The sequence below is a fragment of the Pelodiscus sinensis genome, chromosome 15, assembly GCF_049634645.1.
Source record: "Pelodiscus sinensis isolate JC-2024 chromosome 15, ASM4963464v1, whole genome shotgun sequence".
Classification (NCBI taxonomy): Eukaryota; Metazoa; Chordata; order Testudines; family Trionychidae; genus Pelodiscus; species Pelodiscus sinensis.
This window is the reverse complement of record NC_134725.1, coordinates 35,167,053-35,185,208: the sequence shown is the minus strand read 5'-3', so window position 1 is coordinate 35,185,208 and position 18,156 is coordinate 35,167,053. Positions and strand designations below refer to the sequence as shown.

Genomic DNA, 18,156 nt, shown 5'->3' with positions numbered 1-18,156 from the left:
TCTACAGAACCCTTGCTTGTAGGAAACTAACTTTGGGTTCCCCCCAAGCGCTATTTCGTGCCTTCCACCCCGTGCTGCTGTCTCTGCAGGGGGATTGGCTCTGTAGGGGGAGCCGACTTAAAAGCGGACTTCCCTTGAGCACCAGCTCTCACCTTCCCTCCCCCTTGCTTCCTCTGATGGAGGGAGAAGGATGCTTGTAGCCATTAGGATTAATTTATGAGCCAAGGCTTATCCATTAATTGTATAAATGACTACATGCTAACATCCCTAGCACGCACAGGGAATTTCTGGGACTGCTTTTGAAAAAGTCATTGAAATCTGGCAGCTGAATCAGACAAGAATTTGCTCTTTATGGAACATAACTAGTGATGCACTTGCAGAGATGGTAGCATTGACTCAAGACTTCTGGCTTGGCACTGATTAACTTAGTCACTGTATGGAAAGAACCTAATGATTATCCATATAGTTCCTATGATTCTCTGTAAGAAAGTACATCTACTTATGATTAGGCAATGAGTTTCACCTCAGTAAAATGGCAGATATGGTTGCTCCTTACTATGGGCAACAGACCTAATCCTTCATATGTGCGCACTGTACTCAGCATAGGAAAGTGAATATCTATCTCATATTATGTTTTGGAGAATTATACCAAGGAATGCAGTTCATAGGACTTTAGAGAACCTGTGAGAAGACAGAACTGCTCTCAGCTATGTTTACTTATGCATGTTTGGAAAACTTGGAAAATAGGGATTGTGAGGGTGTTTAGAATAGTAGATGAAAATGGTATGTCTACACCATGCTTCTCACGGCAGCAATATGGAGTGCATACATGCATAGGTCTCTATTTCAATATTTTCATAGAGGGTGTGGGGAATTTTACAGGGGAATTTAAAAGACAGTTTTAGCCTGTAGGCTGAATAACTGTGTTTTCTTGATCTGCAGGAAGAAAAAACGTTTACAAAGACTGTGCAAGGAAAAGTGCAGAGCAGTTACCAGCAATCAATTCAGGAAATTGGGGAGCTGCTAAAAAAGAGACTTGATACCATAAAAAAACTAAAAATTTAAGAAATGCACCCTTGGCATAAAGACTTCACAACAGAATGACACCGTAATCCCAGGCAGAAGCAACATCCAACATACCATCACTTTAATCCAGAACTTCCTCATAAATGCATGAAGGACTTCAATCATAACATATTTTTTTTAGGTATTGAAGATATATTCAGCCAATTAAATTATTGTACATAAACCAGAAGTAGGGACCCTCTGTTAGGGTTTGACCACTTTTTATACATGTTCATAAGCATATTGCAACAGGTAAAATTCAGTTTTCTTCCCTTTTGATCTCCAGAGTCACCTGGAGATAATCTTTAGAAGCAGCAATAGAAATCCAGTATAAAGCATATATCTCAAAGGAGTTGTATTTTCATCACCATACAGTGTTTATAGTTTTTATATGGTCCTTGCCTTAGAAAAGCAGAAATTGTAGATGTCCACATTCAACCTTGGAGCATATTGTGTGGCCTCTTCCACTGAAGCAGATTAGTTCTGGAGCTGTCCGTTCTATTGACAAGCCACTTGGTTGTGCTTAAAAGGAGACTCAGTACCTTGTGGGTCCAGCAGGGAGAAGTGACTTTGTATTTGAAACACATATTTGTATTCAGGCATATACTGCCTTCCAGTGACCACCATTAACTGAGGAGGGTCAGAAGTCATGCTTACATTGATGTAGTTTCCTCTAAGATTGAACCTCAAGAGATCTTGGAGGAAGGAAATAGTGTTAATTTATACACACTTTATTTTTAGTGAAACAGAAGTTCAAAAAATTACAAGCCTGATATAAAACAGACTTGAGCAGCCAGCTTTACAAAAACAGGAATCCAAGTTTCAACAAAAGGCTAGAGGCAATATACATAATACTTGCAGTTAAATCTTGGCACCACTGACTCTGATCTTATATCAGTTTCATGTAGCACAATAATCATTGTGACTTTAAAAGGGGCTTGAAACTTTTAAGAGTTAATAGTTAGGACTCCATTCCATTAAAAATTATTTATCAACTGTCTATGGTGATAAGTTGGCAGAAATAATGTTTGCTTCCAGATTGGTATGAGGCTGAGAGTGCTACTCTTTTGTTTGTGACCACTTCCTTTTGTAACTGATCTTTTATGATTATCCAAGTATTTGTACATTAGTCATTCTGTTAGAGCAATGTAACTGCACCATCTGATCCTATAAAATCTGCATTTCTGCTATTTTAATTTAAAAAGGAGTAATATAGACACACACAAAACAAATAGGCACAAATATGAACATGTTGTACCTAGGATCTGAGGGACACTTGAGACTTTTACAGATTTTTTCTTATCTTCTGATTTAAAAAAGCAAGTATAATCTGAATTCTATATTTAAAGTTTTAAGAGAGCTGACAATGTTTGTGTTGCCATCTCTTCTGAATGCATTTTGTTAGACATGCTAGAATGTTGACGAGAGTATTTTTTTAAAAGCCCTATGTAAAATTTCAAGTTGCTGCTCTTGCTGGATTTAGTTTTACTTTGTCCCTTTCTTAAAGGGAAAGAGAACTTCCTATAAGTTGTTTCAATTGTGGTGGATGTGCTTATGATGTAGTTGCAGTGTCTGGTAAGTGCTTTGGGCCGGGGAAAAACAATACCAAAATGTATTAATTCTGTTTTATAGTGAAACACCTTTCCTGAGCAAACTGTCTTATATGTTTGTATAGAAATACTTTAGGAAAGACAAGTGTGCTATTTACATTAAAACATGACTCATGACTAAAGTTGATCATTTGAAATGCATAGTTTAAGTGAAAACAGTCCCATCACTAGGATTGCACAATGTCTACAATGACACTGAGGTGAAGTCTGCACTGGGCTTTTTGGCTGACATATTTGTATCTTGTAAACACCAGTAGGATTCGCTCGTGTAGAGGAAGGGCTCCAGACAAACACTGACACTTAGGTACCAACTGGCAGCCAGCTCTGAACAAGACCAGACAGTGCAGTAGTCTATGCTGAAACTCCTGCCCATTGCTGTTACCACCAGCCGAGCTGAACCAGTAGAAAATTTTAGTGAAGCAAGTCAAGACTACCAATCTTAAAGCCTTGTGTATGCTAGAAAGCAGAACTTGCTAAACATGTTTTCCAGCATCAGTTCCCTTTGAACACAATTGAAACCAGTGGGTTATACATCTGGCTGTGTTAATTTTAGACTGTTGGCTTGAGTTCTGAGAGTGGGTGGAACCAAGCATCAGTCACACTTTCAGAAATGGCATTGAACAGGCTTGTATCCAGACTGCACGAGCATTTAAACCATTGTCAGTGCCTGTTCAAGAGTAATATTCTGTTTTTCCCAGTGTATAGCTGTTTTCCCATTTCTACCTGCAGCCACCCAGTTGACCCTAGGTCTAAGATCAAACCCTATGATTCTTTTGTTACACAGTAGATATTTCTATACTAATTATGTAGCATGAAAATCAGATTCCAGCTCTTAAATTTTCAGGGTTTCTCTATAAAAGAGACAACTAGATACATATGCAGAAATAGCTTATTAATTACTGAGCCTTTGGAAATCTTTTCTCAATTCCTATAAATTGTGTACAGTTAAATATATATTTCTTACTAAAGTAAAGAGCATTTTTCCCCCTCCAGCACATACACCTTCACTGGGATTTGATAGGAAATCCAGGGTATAACCCATTGCTGCTGTTACCCTTTTTTGTGGTGAAATGAACCATGTGTTTAGAAAAGCTACCAAGACTACTGTTTACAGACTGAAAATTATTGCTTTTATACTACTGGGATCATGAGCCAAGATCCTTCTACAGATTTCCTCCTCAATTGATTGCTTTAAATCATTTGTCTGATGTGGATAAAGGTGAAGAGCTCTCCATCTACCTTTCTCTGCATAAAGAAAAATGTATAATGCCTACCTGTATTGCCCATTGTTTTTGTATCTTTTAGCAGTTTCAACTGTTCAAAAATTGCATTTATATTTTGCAATCATTATGTTAAATCATGATTTATTTTAACCTTTAATATAAAAAGGTTCTTTTGTTATATCTGCAGTCTTAGCTGAACTTTCTTTTCCTGGCTATTTGTTGTAATTTATGAGTCTGGAAGTTATGTATGCTTCAGCCTTCTATGAAATTAAGTGACACAACCACAAAGCAATCTGCTTTAAACTGGATGGGTTTATAATTTATATAAAAGTCAGTTTCATTATAAATTAGTTTTGTGCTGCCTTTCATTTAATGTCTGCATCTTTGGAAATAGTTGAAGTCCTTGCCTTTACCATTTTGCTTTATAATGTTAGTCTGCCAACAAACTCCAAGCCAGATGCTCCCTTTATTTTATGAAGGGGAACAAAAATTGCTTAAAAAAAACGGGGGAAAATAAGCTTACCTGGAGTCCTCTGAAGCGAAGTACTTTGTGCAAAACATAGGAAAGGCGTGCTGATGGGAGTGGAGTTAGAAGTAGATGTTCTGTGGCATGTTCATATGGCAGTATTGCATAAATTGACAGTTTCTCCATTACCCACTTGCACCCTTCCCAAGTTTTAAAGATGAAGGAAGCAGGAATATGCAGTATTTGGCTGCAGCCAATGGAATTATGGTAGACTAGTCCTGGTGGTCAGAGACAGCTTCAACAAGAATATGTGGCATCTGGCAGTTGGTATCACTGCCCTGTCCGTTCCAACTTCCAATACACTGACAGAAACAGTATGTCCTTGTTTCTTCAAACTGTGTCTTGTGCTGCTTTTTCTCTTACTCTACAGAGAAGTAGAACACCAGACCGTTGTGCACTCGGAACCTAATGTCCAGTTTAGTGTGTCTGTTTACTCTCTTAAATGTTATGTGAACACAGTGACATTGAAAGTTGCAGCAACATGACCAGTTTCTCTTACAGGTATGGCTAATCAGTTACTGTCCTCTACTGAACCATGTGCTCTGCTAAAAAATCATATTTAAGGTGACAGTTATACTTGTTAAACTTTTCTCTCATTCATGTTTATATAAATGTACCATTTGAAACTGAAACCAGTTTAACAAACTTATGCATATTGATGTCTTGCTGACCTGCTGCCAGTTCTTGTTTTTCATTTAAGTGCTACAGTATTTGTGGATAAGAACACAGAAATCCAGGGAAATACATTAACAGTATGTTTCCCTTTATCCCCCCTTTTTTGTGTAGTGATTCAGAGTTCTCAGCTGGAAGGTTTGGAGGGATGTAGAATACACCAGAAACTGCAAAGCAGCACTATCAAGGTCTAAAAATGTTTAACTTTGTAGTGGCAAAGTAAGGTACTTAAATTATGTGCACATAGGTACACTGACCCTCCCTGTACGAGGAAATTTGTCTTATATATGCAACTATACCTAACCTCCCCTGAAAGACTCCCATATTTTCACAGTTGCTATCTGGTCACTTTGTTTACAGAAGAGATCAATCCTAATTACCCAAAAAGCTCAAGGGCCATTTCTGAAATGTGGCTCAGCTTAATAAAATAGATATGTCACCTGTACAGATTAGACTTCCGAGGTCACACACCCTTGGGGCCTGAGCTATCCCAGCTCAGAAAGTTTGACGGACCAGGGGAGGTCAGTACTCGTCCCAGGCTGCTAGCCCTACTGGTGCCAGGGCTTTTCCAGTTGGGACTGCCCAGACACCCCACTGCTGCTGGAGATTCCAGCTGCTCGCCTCTGCCAGCCCCACTTCAGCCAGGGGTTCGCTGGCAGAGTCTGATTGGTCATCCCAGCCCCGCTGCCACCAAGGATTTCTCAGGATTCCTGGCTGGGGCTGCCCAGCCGTAGACAGCCCCACTCCCGCCAGGGAGAGGTTCCCCGGTTAGGGCTGGGACTCCATGGTTTCTGAGCCCTGCGCTTGGGAGTTCTCCATTCCTAGCAGGAACTCTCCAGCCACTGCCTGGCACCTTTGATGCCAGGATTTCCTGGCTGGGGCTCCCCAGCCACTTCCTGGCCCTGCTAATGCTGGGGGTTCTGGGCCACAGCGGGGGCTCCCCAGTTGCTCCGGGACACACACTTTCAGCAACATCCCAGGCCCTGCTGGACCACGGATTTTTGCTGAACTAGAGAATCCTGGATTTGAGAGGTTCAACCTGTAGTAGCATTGCATTCTGTGCACATTAGGGATGTAAAAGAGTAGTCAATTTGTTGACTATTCACATTCCCCCCATGACCTGCTACCTCTGTATCAGAGGCAGCTGGGGGTGGGGGAGCTGACTTAAGTCAGCCCACCCCAGCACCATCTCCATGGTGCCACTCCATCCCTCCTCATCCCCTCCATACACAGACTGAAGCAGCTGTGTGGGGGGGCCAGAGGAGGCTGTTCTGGCAGCAGCCCCTGTACACTGGAGGATTCAGCAGGGAGTTGGGACCCCCTTCTGACAAGGGCCACTGGAAATGGCATGAGCAAGGATTAAGCAAGCCCAGCTAAGTCCTGGGTCTCACTGGGTCCAGCAGCTATCCCCACTGTGACTGCAGTTTAACCACAGGGCCAGGCTGCCTGCATACCCCGCTCTTACTACATTTAAACTGCAGAGCCACAGTGGGGGGTAGCTCCTTCTGAGCTCCTTCCCTTATTGACTAATCATCTGGTTGATATAAATTATATTGACTACATGATTACCCAGTTATCTACCTCTTAACTTCTTAGTGTGCATGTCAGTTAAGTACTTTTAATCATGCATTCTAAGCATTACCTGTAGGCAAAGGTTCTTCAATGTCTCATTGTAGACCCCCTCCCCCCATCTTAACAAGGATGGACGTACAATGTTCTTCCACTTATTATCACACAGACCCACTCTCCCATTCATATTTACAGTCCTGTGACGACTACTGCAACTGCTCATATAGAAACATACTAAAATATGTAATGTTAGCTATTTATAATACAACTAGAAGATTTGCCCAGCATTGGTCAGGTCCTTATTTTTTGTGTTTGAAAAATAAAATGAAAATGTCCAGTTTCATTTAAGTCATGGCTCTGGGTTAGGGCTGGGATGAGGGGTTCAGTATGCAGGCTGCCCTGGAGAGAGAGGATTACTCCAGCAGCTTTGGACCAAGTGAGACACACCTCTCTTTGGCTGCTGCAGCTCCAGTAGGCACAGCCAAGGGAAGGGTACATATCTCCTGAGCTGGGGCAGGTCGAAGTTTATCTGCCTTCTGCACTCCCCAGCCAGAGTGAGTAATGCAGCAAACTGTGCATTTTCCCCATACTCACTGATGAAAGGAAATAAAGGAGATTTCAGCCCTCCCTGAAGGGTGCCTGAGTGGTGGGAAGCTTGGGCCTGGTGCAATCCTGGACCAGGAAGCAAGAGGTCTACTCTCAGCAGTCTTTTCGCCTGCTTGGTGATTCTGTATGTCTTCTGTATGATTTTATGAGAGGCAATCCTATTCCAATCACAGCCCATTTTCCTGCCACAATCAAACCTTTACCTTGCTTTAAATTGTAAGAGCAAGCTGTATCCTGAAGAGGGTGGTCCCCTATCTCACCTTTTAGGAGGAGTTCTTGAACAGGCAGGCTCTCAAATTACATAGTAGATCATCTAGCTGGAAACTAGGAGAGGAGCCTGCACCAGGTAACCAGACTGCTTTCCAGACATCAAGCATCTTCCATAGTCTGCTCTCTTGACCATAATTTAGAAATTTTAGAGGGTTTTTTTACACTAGGGAATTTTAGTAAAAATCAGTAAAATGTTAATTTGAATGGGTGCTTATGCCCAGCCCAGTTGCACAGGAGGGAGCTTTAAGACAAAGGGGTGCTGTTTGTTTTTATCATCAGGTCAGCTAGGGCACCAGTTCAATTAACATGATACAAATTATCCAAGACACTGGAGCCTTATTGGTGCAGTCCAACCAGTGATAGAGTAGAGATGTAGCTGTGTTAGTCTGGTCTTGCTGAAACAAAAGACAGGACTATGCAGCACTTCAAAGACTAACAAGATGGTTTATTAGGTGATGAGCTTTCGTGGGCCAGACCCACTTCCTTAGATCAAATTGTGGAAGAAAATTGGCATGACCATATATACCAAAGGGATACAATCAAAAAAAAGTGAACACATGTAAAATTGACAAATCAGATTTTAGAACTGAGAGGCGGAGGTTACTGTGTATGAGATAATATTAGGGATGATAATTGGAGAAGCTATCTTTGTAAGGGGTAAGGTAGTTAAAGATGCTAAGGCCCATTCATAAAGTGTCAAATGTAAGCATGAATGACAGTTCTGAGGTTTCCCTTTGTAGTCTGGTGTTTAAAATCTCTTTGAAGTAATATACATGTAGTGAGGGCATCAATGACCTCACTACATGTATATTACTTCAAAGAGACTTTAACACCAGACTACAAAGGGAAACTTCAGAACTGTCATTCATGCTTACATTTGATGTTTTACAAATGGGCCTTAACAAAGATGCTGACTACCTTACCCATTACAAAGATAGCTTTCCCAATTATCACCCCTACTATCATTCTCTCAGACACTAACTATGGTCATGCCAATTTTCTTCCACAATTTGATCTGAGGAAGTGGGGTCTGGCCCACGAAAGTTTCACCTAATAAACCATCTTGTTAGTCTTTAAAGTGCTGCATAGTCCTGTCTTTTGTTTCAGTGATAGAGTAGCATTAGCTGAGGATGGTTTGGTTTTGGTGCAGTGGGAAGAGATGGGTTTTTTTCTAAAATTGCCTACCACGAAGCCAGCCCTTTCCTTACCTATAATGAGGTAAAGATGTTAAAATGCATTTAAATCAAGTAACTGCTGAAAAACATTTTGCAGCTGGCTAAATCGTTACCTCTTAATCGCCCCCGCTCTGGAACTGAACGGTAGGATGTCACCAGACACGCTCAGCTGGACGACAAAGATATTAGGCTAATTAATTTTAACTGGGCTGGCTTCTTGGAGCTACTTGTGCCGTGGACCAGGGGAGCCAAGCAGACAGGGGAAGCAACCGGGCGGTCAAATGGAGGTGCTGGCCTGTCAGACTAGCGTGTCATTAGGAGCTGGCGATATTGTCTATTGGCAGCCCCCGCCCGTCCATTTTCTCGGTGGCTCCGGCCCCTGGGGCTAAGGTTAGGGTTAGCGTTTGGCTCCGCAGCTGCAGCGCTTCCCGACGCTTCCCTCCCCCATTGGGGGGAGCCAGTGACAACTGATTAGGTCACGTGAACCGCGCAAAGCGAGTCCTCTCCATCTAGAGCCTTCTCAACATGGCTTTTGTTAGCAAGGCTGTCTCGGTCTCCTCCCTGCTGCTGTGCTGGCTTTCCTTCTGGCAGAGCAGCAGCGCTCTGCACACCAAGGGCTCCCTGCCCCTGGATGGCATCACCTTCTACAAGGTAAGGGGGACGCTGCTGGCTGCATGGACCTGCCTCTCTCCCGGGCTGGCTTCTGCTCGGGCAGGTGCTGCACTAGCGCGGGGGGCCGCAGTCCGTGGCTGCTGGAGTGGGGAAGGACCTTACCCTTATGGGCCTTCTCAGGAACATTGGGTCGCTGTAGTGAAATGACCTTCCAGCGCCGGCGCAGCTGTCGAGCGGCTGCAATAAGAGCGTGTTCTGGGCGCTGAGCTTTGGGGGAGGATTTTTGGGAAGGGCGAGCGGGAGACTTCACAGCACGAACCCTTATCGCCGCTGAGGCCGGGAAGCTCAGGCACTTGCGGGTAAAATAGCTGGAGCGGAGCGCTCAGCCCCACAGAGCTCTTGCGATCGGAACCCTGGGTCTCGGCTCGCGGCCAGCGCGCCTGCCTCCTCCACAGGCACAAGGGCCATTTCCAGAAGCCGCAGGATGGTAGCTACAGTTGCATGGCTCAAGCGTGTGCTCCTGGACTAAGGTAGCCAATGGGGAAAGGCGGAAGAGAAGCGGCCCCAGTAGCTAGCCAATCACCGGCATCCAAGTGTCTCAATTGCACCCGAATGTGGGTGAACGTTTTTGCCCAGGCTGCTGTGCAGCGTGGTCACCTGGGGAAGAGGGGCATCGGTCTCGGGAGGGCAGGCGGGATCCTGGGCACTTCGGAGAAGCTCTGCTACTGCACCCCTCGCTGTCCTCAGCAGCTAAATAGCGCATGCATCGGTCAGATTTCCTTCCATCCAAAGACTACTACTGTCTTGCTAGGGCAGCACCCGCCTTTCACTAATGCAGTGCGGGGCACCTCTGCCTAGCCTACACTAAGCACGTCTGAGGAGAGCATTCAGTATCCAGCTCCAGCCAGGATCCTAACATTTAAAGCGCATGGGCGACGTTGCCACAAGCAAGAAAATCCAGAAACACCCACTTCTGTGCGGGTATGCAACAGGGGGACTAAGTGAGCCTCTGACTCTTATCTGGTATGTCTTACCCTGTGCACAGGGTATGCAATCAGTTACACTGAAGTGAACTGTGCCCCTGAGTTCACTGGACAGATCAGTAAAAAAAACAATTTTTCCAACCAAGAAAAGGCAAGTAGCTTACACACCAAATTTAGGTTGCAAGAAAGGATTTTTCAGACCCCAGGAGAAATGGAAATACTTTCCTGATTTTTCCCCCCACTTCATTTGTACTTTTCTTATTTAAAGACATAGATTGTTAGCATTTGTAAGACAATGTTTAATCACAAAAACCAGATTTCAGAAGGGAAGGGAAATTGAACTGGAACTGAAATTTCCATATTGCAAGTGAACATAAGAACATAACATAAGAACGGCCGTACTGGGTCAGACCAAAGGTCCATCTAGCCCAGTAGCCTGTCTACCGACAGTGGCCTGCACCAGGTGCCCCAGAGAGGGTGGACCGAAGACAATGATCAAGCGATTTGTCTCCTGCCATCCCTCTCCAGCCTCTGACAGACAGAGGCCAAGGACACCACTTTATCCCCTGGCTAATACCCTTTTATGGACCTAACCTCCATGAATTTATCCAGCTTCTCTTTAAACTCTATTACAGTCCTAGCCTTCACAGCCTCCTCTGGCAAGGAGTTCCACAGGTTGACAACACGCTGTGTGAAGAAGAACTTCCTTTTATTAGTTTTAAACCTGCTACCCATTAATTTCATTTGGTGTCCTCTAGTTCTTCTATTATGGGAACTAATAAATAACTTTTCTTTATCAGCCCTCTCCACACCACTCATGATTTTATAGACCTCTATCACATCCCCCCTCAGTCTCCTCTTTTCTAAACTGAAAAGTCCCAGTCTCCTTAGCCTCTCCTCATATGGGACCCGTTCCAAACCCCTAATCATTTTTGTTGCCCTGGGAGTGAAAAACAGAATTAAACTAGCTCCTACTGTAGGTCCATGCAATAATGACACTGACTCAGTAATTTACTGAACTTGTTTCTCATAGCATCTAAGGAAGAACCCATCATAGCAAGTAACTAGTAGAGGTACTGACCGCAAATGGCTGGAGGTTTTCTGTTCTTGACAGTTCTACTTGAAATTAATGTCCATTTTGATAGTCCAGTTTTGGTGTATTTGTATTCTGGGACTGCTTAAGCACTTGTTCCATAGCATGTAGCTCTCTTGTTAGAAGCAAGGATATTGGGGTTATTTCCAAACGTGAAGCACCACATTGTGGGATGGAGCTAAAAATACTGGCTGACACAGTCAAGCTACAGGCAGTCCCCGGGTTATGTACAAGATAGGGACTGTAGGTTTGTTCTTAAGTTGAATTTGTATGTAAGTCGGAACTGGTACATATTGTAGGGGAAACTCTAGCCAAACATTTCTCCAGAGCTCAGTTTTATTCTCCCACACCTCACTTCCCTCAGTCCTTTATTCTCAAGCTGAGGTGTCTGCTGAGAAAAGCTGCTCCGTGTCTCCCTGGTCTGCTGGGGAGGGGCGCTAGCTTCGCGTCTCCCTGGTCTGCTGGGGGGAAGCAGCTAGTGCGGGCTTGCCTCACATCGGATCCCTAATTACAAATGGGGTAAGTCGGATCCATGTAACCCGGGGACTGCCTGTATAGTATTTGCAATTTCAGCCATACTGAGGAGATGGCAGGAAATGCTGACTACACTGATTAGGAGGACCAAAACTAAACACTTTGTTTCAGGTGTTGCATATGTTACTATGAAGGCTTAAAAAATGACTGGGATGGCCTTTACATGTGTAGGGGAAGCAGCTATGGTAATCTCACACCATTCCTAGGAAGAATTTGCTGTACCATCTTCCCACTTAGAAAGGGCCAAAACACGTCAGATATAGATACAAACCAAGTTTTGATTAAACAATGAGAAGTCCTGTGGCATCTTATAGACTAACAGATTTATTGGAGCATAAGCTTTTGTGGGCAAAGAACCACTTCGTCAGATGCATGTCACAAATTGGGTCTTTGCCCACGAAAGCTTATACTCCAATAAATCTGTTAGTCTGGATTTGCATAAACAAAGAGAAGTCCTGTGGCACCTTATAGACGAACAAGGCTACCCCTCTAATATAAGTTTTGATTGAAAGCAAATACACATCCATGTCTAAGCTCACCTCAAAGAGCCAATGTGTTCGGTGCCAATCTGACAAGATCAATTTCACTGTCCAAAGTGGAACTAAAAACCAATAGCACAAATGATGGCATAATTTGTTTTCCAAATACCTTAACATTAACAATGTAAGATGCTCCTATTTGCTGAGCAACACACTTTATTTCACTTCCAAATTTCACACTTATTTAAAATACTGTTAGTCCTATTGCTGATTGACTTTAAAGTAGCGTTTTATTTGGCATAAAACCCTACTTGCATACTCAATTGAGATGTCCCACTGAAGTCAGCTGGGGCTGATACTGATCTCCAAGTCAGAATTTCGCCAATTATGTCAATCAGAATTTTACATTAGGTAAGCAAAATGAAAATAAAATCTTTTGGGGGTATAATTAGCTATTTTAATAAAATACAAAAGTATACAATTTAGAATTCCTTCAGCTAATACAGGAATGCATGCACAGTCCATCCACTTCTTCCTTTGACACTGATAGTCATAATATTTGATCATTTTGCCCATGGTGCCTCATACTCAAATAGTCATTTCACAGGAATAATGAAAACTGACCAACAAATTATTGTGTACTGGTAAACTTCATGTTTATGATGTACAGGCAGTCCCCGGGTTACATGGATCCGACTTACATCAGATCCCTACTTACAAACGGGGTGAGGCAACCCCGCACTAGCTGCTTCTCCCCAGCAGACCAGGGAGACGCGGAGCGGCTTTTCTCAGCAGACACCTCAGCTTGAGAATAAAGGACTGAGGGAAGTGAGGTGTGGGAGAATAAAACTGAGCTCTGGAGAAATGTTTGGCTAGAGTTTCCCCTACAATATGTACCAGTTCCGACTTACATACAGATTCAACTTAAGAACAAACCTACAGTCCCTATCTTGTACGTAACCCAGGGACTGCCTGTATTCAATAATTCCTCCATTAATCTTTTTGGTTTTTTTTTTTCTTGGGCCAGGTAATTCCAAAGAATAAGTATGTCCTGGTGAAATTTGACACCCAATATCCTTACGGTGAGAAGCAAGATGAATTTAAAAAACTGGCAGAAAGCTCAGCTTCCAGCAAAGACCTGCTCATAGCTGAAGTGGGAATATCAGGTGAGCTGTAAACAGACTAATATATCATTTGTGGGGGAACAAATAAAACACTGGCACAAACAGACCTCTTAAGTACTATAAAGTCACCCAGCTCTCTTCTCTAGCAGAGTTTTGGTACAGGTGGCATGTTGAGAGGTCACAGAGGAATTAAGATGGCCTGGCATAACTTTGGTGGAGGGATTGAAGAGTAAACAACTGACAAGTTCATTTTTAGTGGTTAATAAACCGAATGCCCCTCTACCCTGGTTAGTAGTAGAGGTGACTACCCTTACAGCCTCATGTGAGGTGGGAGCAGAAGTGCTGAATATACCTAACTCTGGTGGGCTAGTTGGTGCAGTCTCTCAACAATTATGAAATTAAAAGTTTATTTGCTGCAAGCTGAAAAGGATATTGGGCCTTTTCTTAGCCTCTTAGCCCACGTTTATGGAATATGCCTTATGAGAACTGCTTCAGCAATAATTTTGCTCCCAACAAAGAATAGCGTTGTTAAATTTCGATTACTCAATGAATCGAGCCTGTGGCTCTTGTTCATTTCAATGGAAGAGGCGCAGCGGCGAATCTGTGTGACAGGGGACCGAAGCAGTCCCAGCTCACATGGGATCCCAACTGCTACACCTTTCTACATGAAGAGATGCAACTGGTAAACTGCGTGAGTGGGGACTCCTTTGGTCCCTGCTCACATGGATTCCTCCCTGCATCTCTTCCTTAGAAATGTATACGAGCTGCCTGTAGCTCTTGTACATTTCAAAGGGAGAGGCGCAATAGTCACTAGTTGCTTACATCCCTAGCTAAGAAGTGTTACATGGTTAAGAACATAAGAATGGCCATCTGGGTCAGACCAAAGGTCCATTCAGCCTAGTATACCCTGTCTGCCGATAGTGGCCAGTACCAGGTGTCCCAGAGGGAGTGAATCAAACAGGTAATAATCAAATGATCTCTTTCCTGCCATCCATCTCCACCCTCTGACATTCAGAGGCTAGGAACACCATTTCTTACCCATACTGGCTAAGAGCCATTTATGGACTTAACCTCCATGAATTTATCTAGTTCTCTTTTAAACCCTGTTATAGTTCTGGCCTTCACAACCTCCTAAGGCAAGGAGTTCCACAGATTGACTATGCGCTGTGTGAAGAATAACTTCCTTTTATTTGTTTTAAACCTGCTGCCTATTAGTTTCATTTTGTGGCCCTAGTTCTTATATTATGGGAACAAGTAAATAACTTTTCCTTATTCACTTTCTCCACACCACTCATGATTTTATAGACCTCTATCATATCCCCACCTTAGTCTCCTCTTTTCCAAGCTGGAAAGTCCCCATCTCTTTAATCTCTCCTCATATGGGACCCGTTCCAAACCCCTCACTTTAGAGAGCTTTGTCATTCCTTGCTGACAACATTACGATTGATATTGCCACACCACAGCTGGCACTAATTGGTACTTGTAGTAGAAGAGTTAAGTAACAGAGATGTGTAAAAGGGGATGGGATCTGAGGAAACATTGTTCTAAGTCAGGCATAAATATGTTAACTTACTGTGGGGCCATGTGGGTACTCATGGCTGTGCCGCTGATCTGGAGGTATAAGTTGTCCCCAAATTGGAAATAATTGTGGGTGAGAACACAGTTTCATAGGTCTGCCATCAGACTGGCAGTGGTATCCTCTGGGATAGTGTTTCAGCTAAGGCTTGTATAAGCAGAGAAGACTGAATTGCCATTACCCTTGCAGTTGCCTATTATATAGATAAATGGGATTTAAATCGCTACAGAGTTCCCTGCTGCATATGGTACTAGACACCGAAGTCTATCTAAAAGTAAACACTTTATATCTTAGTAGAATATCAGAAATATCTATATTTGTATTCTAACTTCAGGAATTCACATGTGATTTATGTTGTTTCAGATGTCATTTTACTAATTTGTTTGCAATCTAGCATATTCTCAAGAAGAAAACTGCCTGCAGGAACATCTGCTAGGCCCAAAATTTCAATGGATATTATCAGTCTCTATACTTCAGGCTACAAGGCAATCTGAGTGGATCAGGAAAGAGTCATTACATCCTACCCCAAGTCTAAGAGACAAAATCAGTGATGGAGTAAAGCAAAGTTAAATATGGGGGATTTATAAATTGTGGGATTTGCATCTTCCCCTGAAGCAGTCAACAGAGGTTACTCTTGCAAGCAAACTAGTGGATTTGCTAGACTTTTGGGCTGTTTCATCTTAGGGCAATTCTTAGAGAGAGGGTGCTTGTAGAGTTGTAATTACAAACAAACATTAACTGCTTTGGAAAGGAAAGGATCCTACTTATTGATTTTTCTATGATTAATGCACTGATCCTTTTCATATTTCATTTCTGTTCTCAGATTATGGTGATAAACTGAATACAGAGCTGGGTGAGAAATATAAATTGGATAAGGACAACTATCCTATTTTTTACTTGTTCCAGGATGGGGACTTTGACAATCCCTTACTTTATAGTGGCCAAATAAAAGCCAGTTCTATTCAGCGTTGGCTGAAGAGTAAAGGCATCTATCTGGGGATGCCAGGCTGCCTACAAGAATATGACATCCTGGCAGGTAAATTTGTGGGCACCACTAAAGAGTCAGAGCGTCAAGCTCTTCTCAAACAAGGGCAGGAGAGCTTAGCAAAAGCCAAGGAAACAGAGAAAAAACGGGCTGAACAGTACTTGAAAATCATGAGTAAAATCCTGGAGCAAGGAGAGGAGTTTGCTGCTAATGAAGTTGTCCGGATTACAAAATTGCTTGAGAAGAACAAAATGAGTGATGGGAAGAAGGAGGAGCTTCAGAAAAGCCTAAACATCCTTGCCTCTTTTCAAAAGAAGAGTAGTGAAAAAGAAGAGCTTTAACAGTCTGGAAAACTTTTACAAGCTGTGAAATACTGGCACAAAGTTCTATCCAGTTCTCCTTATGCAAGCAAACTTTCCTTTGACCTCCAGAGAACAGCAGAATTCCTTCTAGTGTGCTTGGTGCTTTAGAAAACTCAGAGAAAAGGCATGTCGTCTTTAAAAAAAAATGACAGTATTCTGTAGTACGGATTCAAACAATCACCTCTTGAATTGAAATTTCTGTGTATTAGTTGATAAATACTATTATACACAAAAATAATTAAAAACAGACTTCAGTTTGCCAAGTCAAGCACTCAAAGACTTAGGAAATTACATGATTAAGGTTGCCTCTATAGAACTGTCCTTCCACTGCACTGAACAGGGTAGAGATCCTGTGGAAAGAAATAGTGTGATCATGTAATTAAAGACTATATCTTAATGCGCATGCATAATGAGGCTGAACTCAGGCAACCTGAATTCTGATGTTTCCTAACTTGTGAGTCTTTGACTTTGCAATCTTAATAATCTTTTAACATATTTTGTGTGTGTGTAATTTTCTAGTTTAAAAAAAAAAGCAAACAAGCAGAAATCCTACCATGTAGTGTTATATTGTCATTTGTACGGTTCAGCAGCAAGAGGGAACTAAGGATGTTAAATAGCAAGTAATTTACTAGTCTAGTAGTTGATGGAATTTCTGTTGACTACTGGATAGGCATTTCCACATTCCTTCTTTGAAATGACAAAAGCTGGCTCCAGGCTGTATGTGGTAGCTTTGAAATGTACAAGAGTCCCCAGCAGGGGCAGAAGTGCCCTCATGGAGCCTGGAGCCAGCAGGGGACTCAAACTATGTCTACACTATACTGATGTATCAGAAAAAGGTATGCAAACTGTGCCCTGCAATTTGCGTACCTTTTTCCGATAGTTTTTGCGGAAGAGGCTTTTGGGAAATTTGGCCCGTCTACACTGGGCCAAATTTCAGAAAAGCCTTCTCTTTCAGAAGAGCCCTTCTTCCTTGGAGGAGGAAGACAGAGCTTCCAAAAGAGCATGTTTGCTCTTCTGCAAAAAACATGGAAGAGCACACACATTTCCTGGACACAGTGGAGTTTTTTCTGGGACCTCTGGTATCCCAGAAAAACCCTGTAGTGTAGACATAGCCTCAGAGTCCCACACTGACCTAGGCTTTATGCGGCTGTGCTGCTTTGAAATGCCATGCAGAGTCTAGGGTCCTGGGTTTCGCACAGCATTTCTGCAGAACCCAGGATCTGCTGGGACTCCCCAGCTGACCCGGAGTTCCACGTGGCATTTCCCTGGAATCTGTTGTCAGCTGGGGACTCCTGAGTTCTGCTGATCCTGGGTTCTGCGGAAATGGAGCCTGGGATCAGCTGGGGAGTCCCCAGCTGACGCTTTGAAACATTGTGGCAGCTTGTCAAAGGGGGGCAGCACCTTAGAGCTGAGCCGGGGATCAGCTGTGCAGTGCTGCCCCTCTGACACACTGCCTCGGAGTTTCAAAGGGGCAGCGCCATACGGAGCTGACCTTGGGCTCCATGTGGTATTGCCTCTTTGAAACACTGCAGCAGCATTTCAAAGGGGCAGTGCTGCACAGAGCCCGAGCTTAGCTGTTTCAATGGTGTTTCAAAGCAGCAGCTCTGCATGGAGCCCGGGAACATGGTTCGTGCAGTGCTGCTGCTTTGAAGTACCCCCTCTTTGCTGCCTCTGTCTGATAGAAGCAGCAAC

The 18,156-nt window shown here is 43.1% G+C and overlaps 2 protein-coding genes across 3 annotated transcripts in view; both read left to right on the top strand.

Annotated features, from left to right (window-relative positions):
• NAA25 (N-alpha-acetyltransferase 25, NatB auxiliary subunit) overlaps positions 1-4,245 on the top strand; it is a 54,232-nt gene extending 49,987 nt beyond the window's left edge. For both annotated transcript variants that reach the window (XM_075898742.1, XM_075898741.1), the window contains exon 24: positions 943-4,245. In XM_075898742.1, coding sequence (XP_075754857.1) covers positions 943-1,065 — 123 coding nt within the window. In that variant the 3' untranslated portion in view covers positions 1,066-4,245. The remainder of the gene's footprint in view (positions 1-942) is intronic.
• A 4,932-nt stretch (positions 4,246-9,177) lies between these two features.
• ERP29 (endoplasmic reticulum protein 29) lies at positions 9,178-17,016 on the top strand. Its single transcript, XM_006121775.4, has 3 exons — positions 9,178-9,367; positions 13,445-13,583; positions 15,941-17,016. Exons 1-3 carry the CDS (start codon positions 9,242-9,244, stop codon positions 16,441-16,443), a joined length of 768 nt encoding a protein of 255 aa, XP_006121837.1. The 5' UTR covers positions 9,178-9,241; the 3' UTR covers positions 16,444-17,016.
• The last annotated feature ends 1,140 nt before the right edge of the window (positions 17,017-18,156 follow it).

Coding starts and splice junctions, on each gene's coding strand:
- ERP29 (XM_006121775.4), top strand. CDS start 9,242: ATGGCTTTTGTTAGCAAGGCTGTCTCGGTCTCCTCCCTGCTGCTGTGC. Junction 9,368..13,444: donor ATGGCATCACCTTCTACAAG/GTAAGGGGGACG, acceptor TTCTTGGGCCAG/GTAATTCCAAAGAATAAGTA. Junction 13,584..15,940: donor AGCTGAAGTGGGAATATCAG/GTGAGCTGTAAA, acceptor TTCTGTTCTCAG/ATTATGGTGATAAACTGAAT.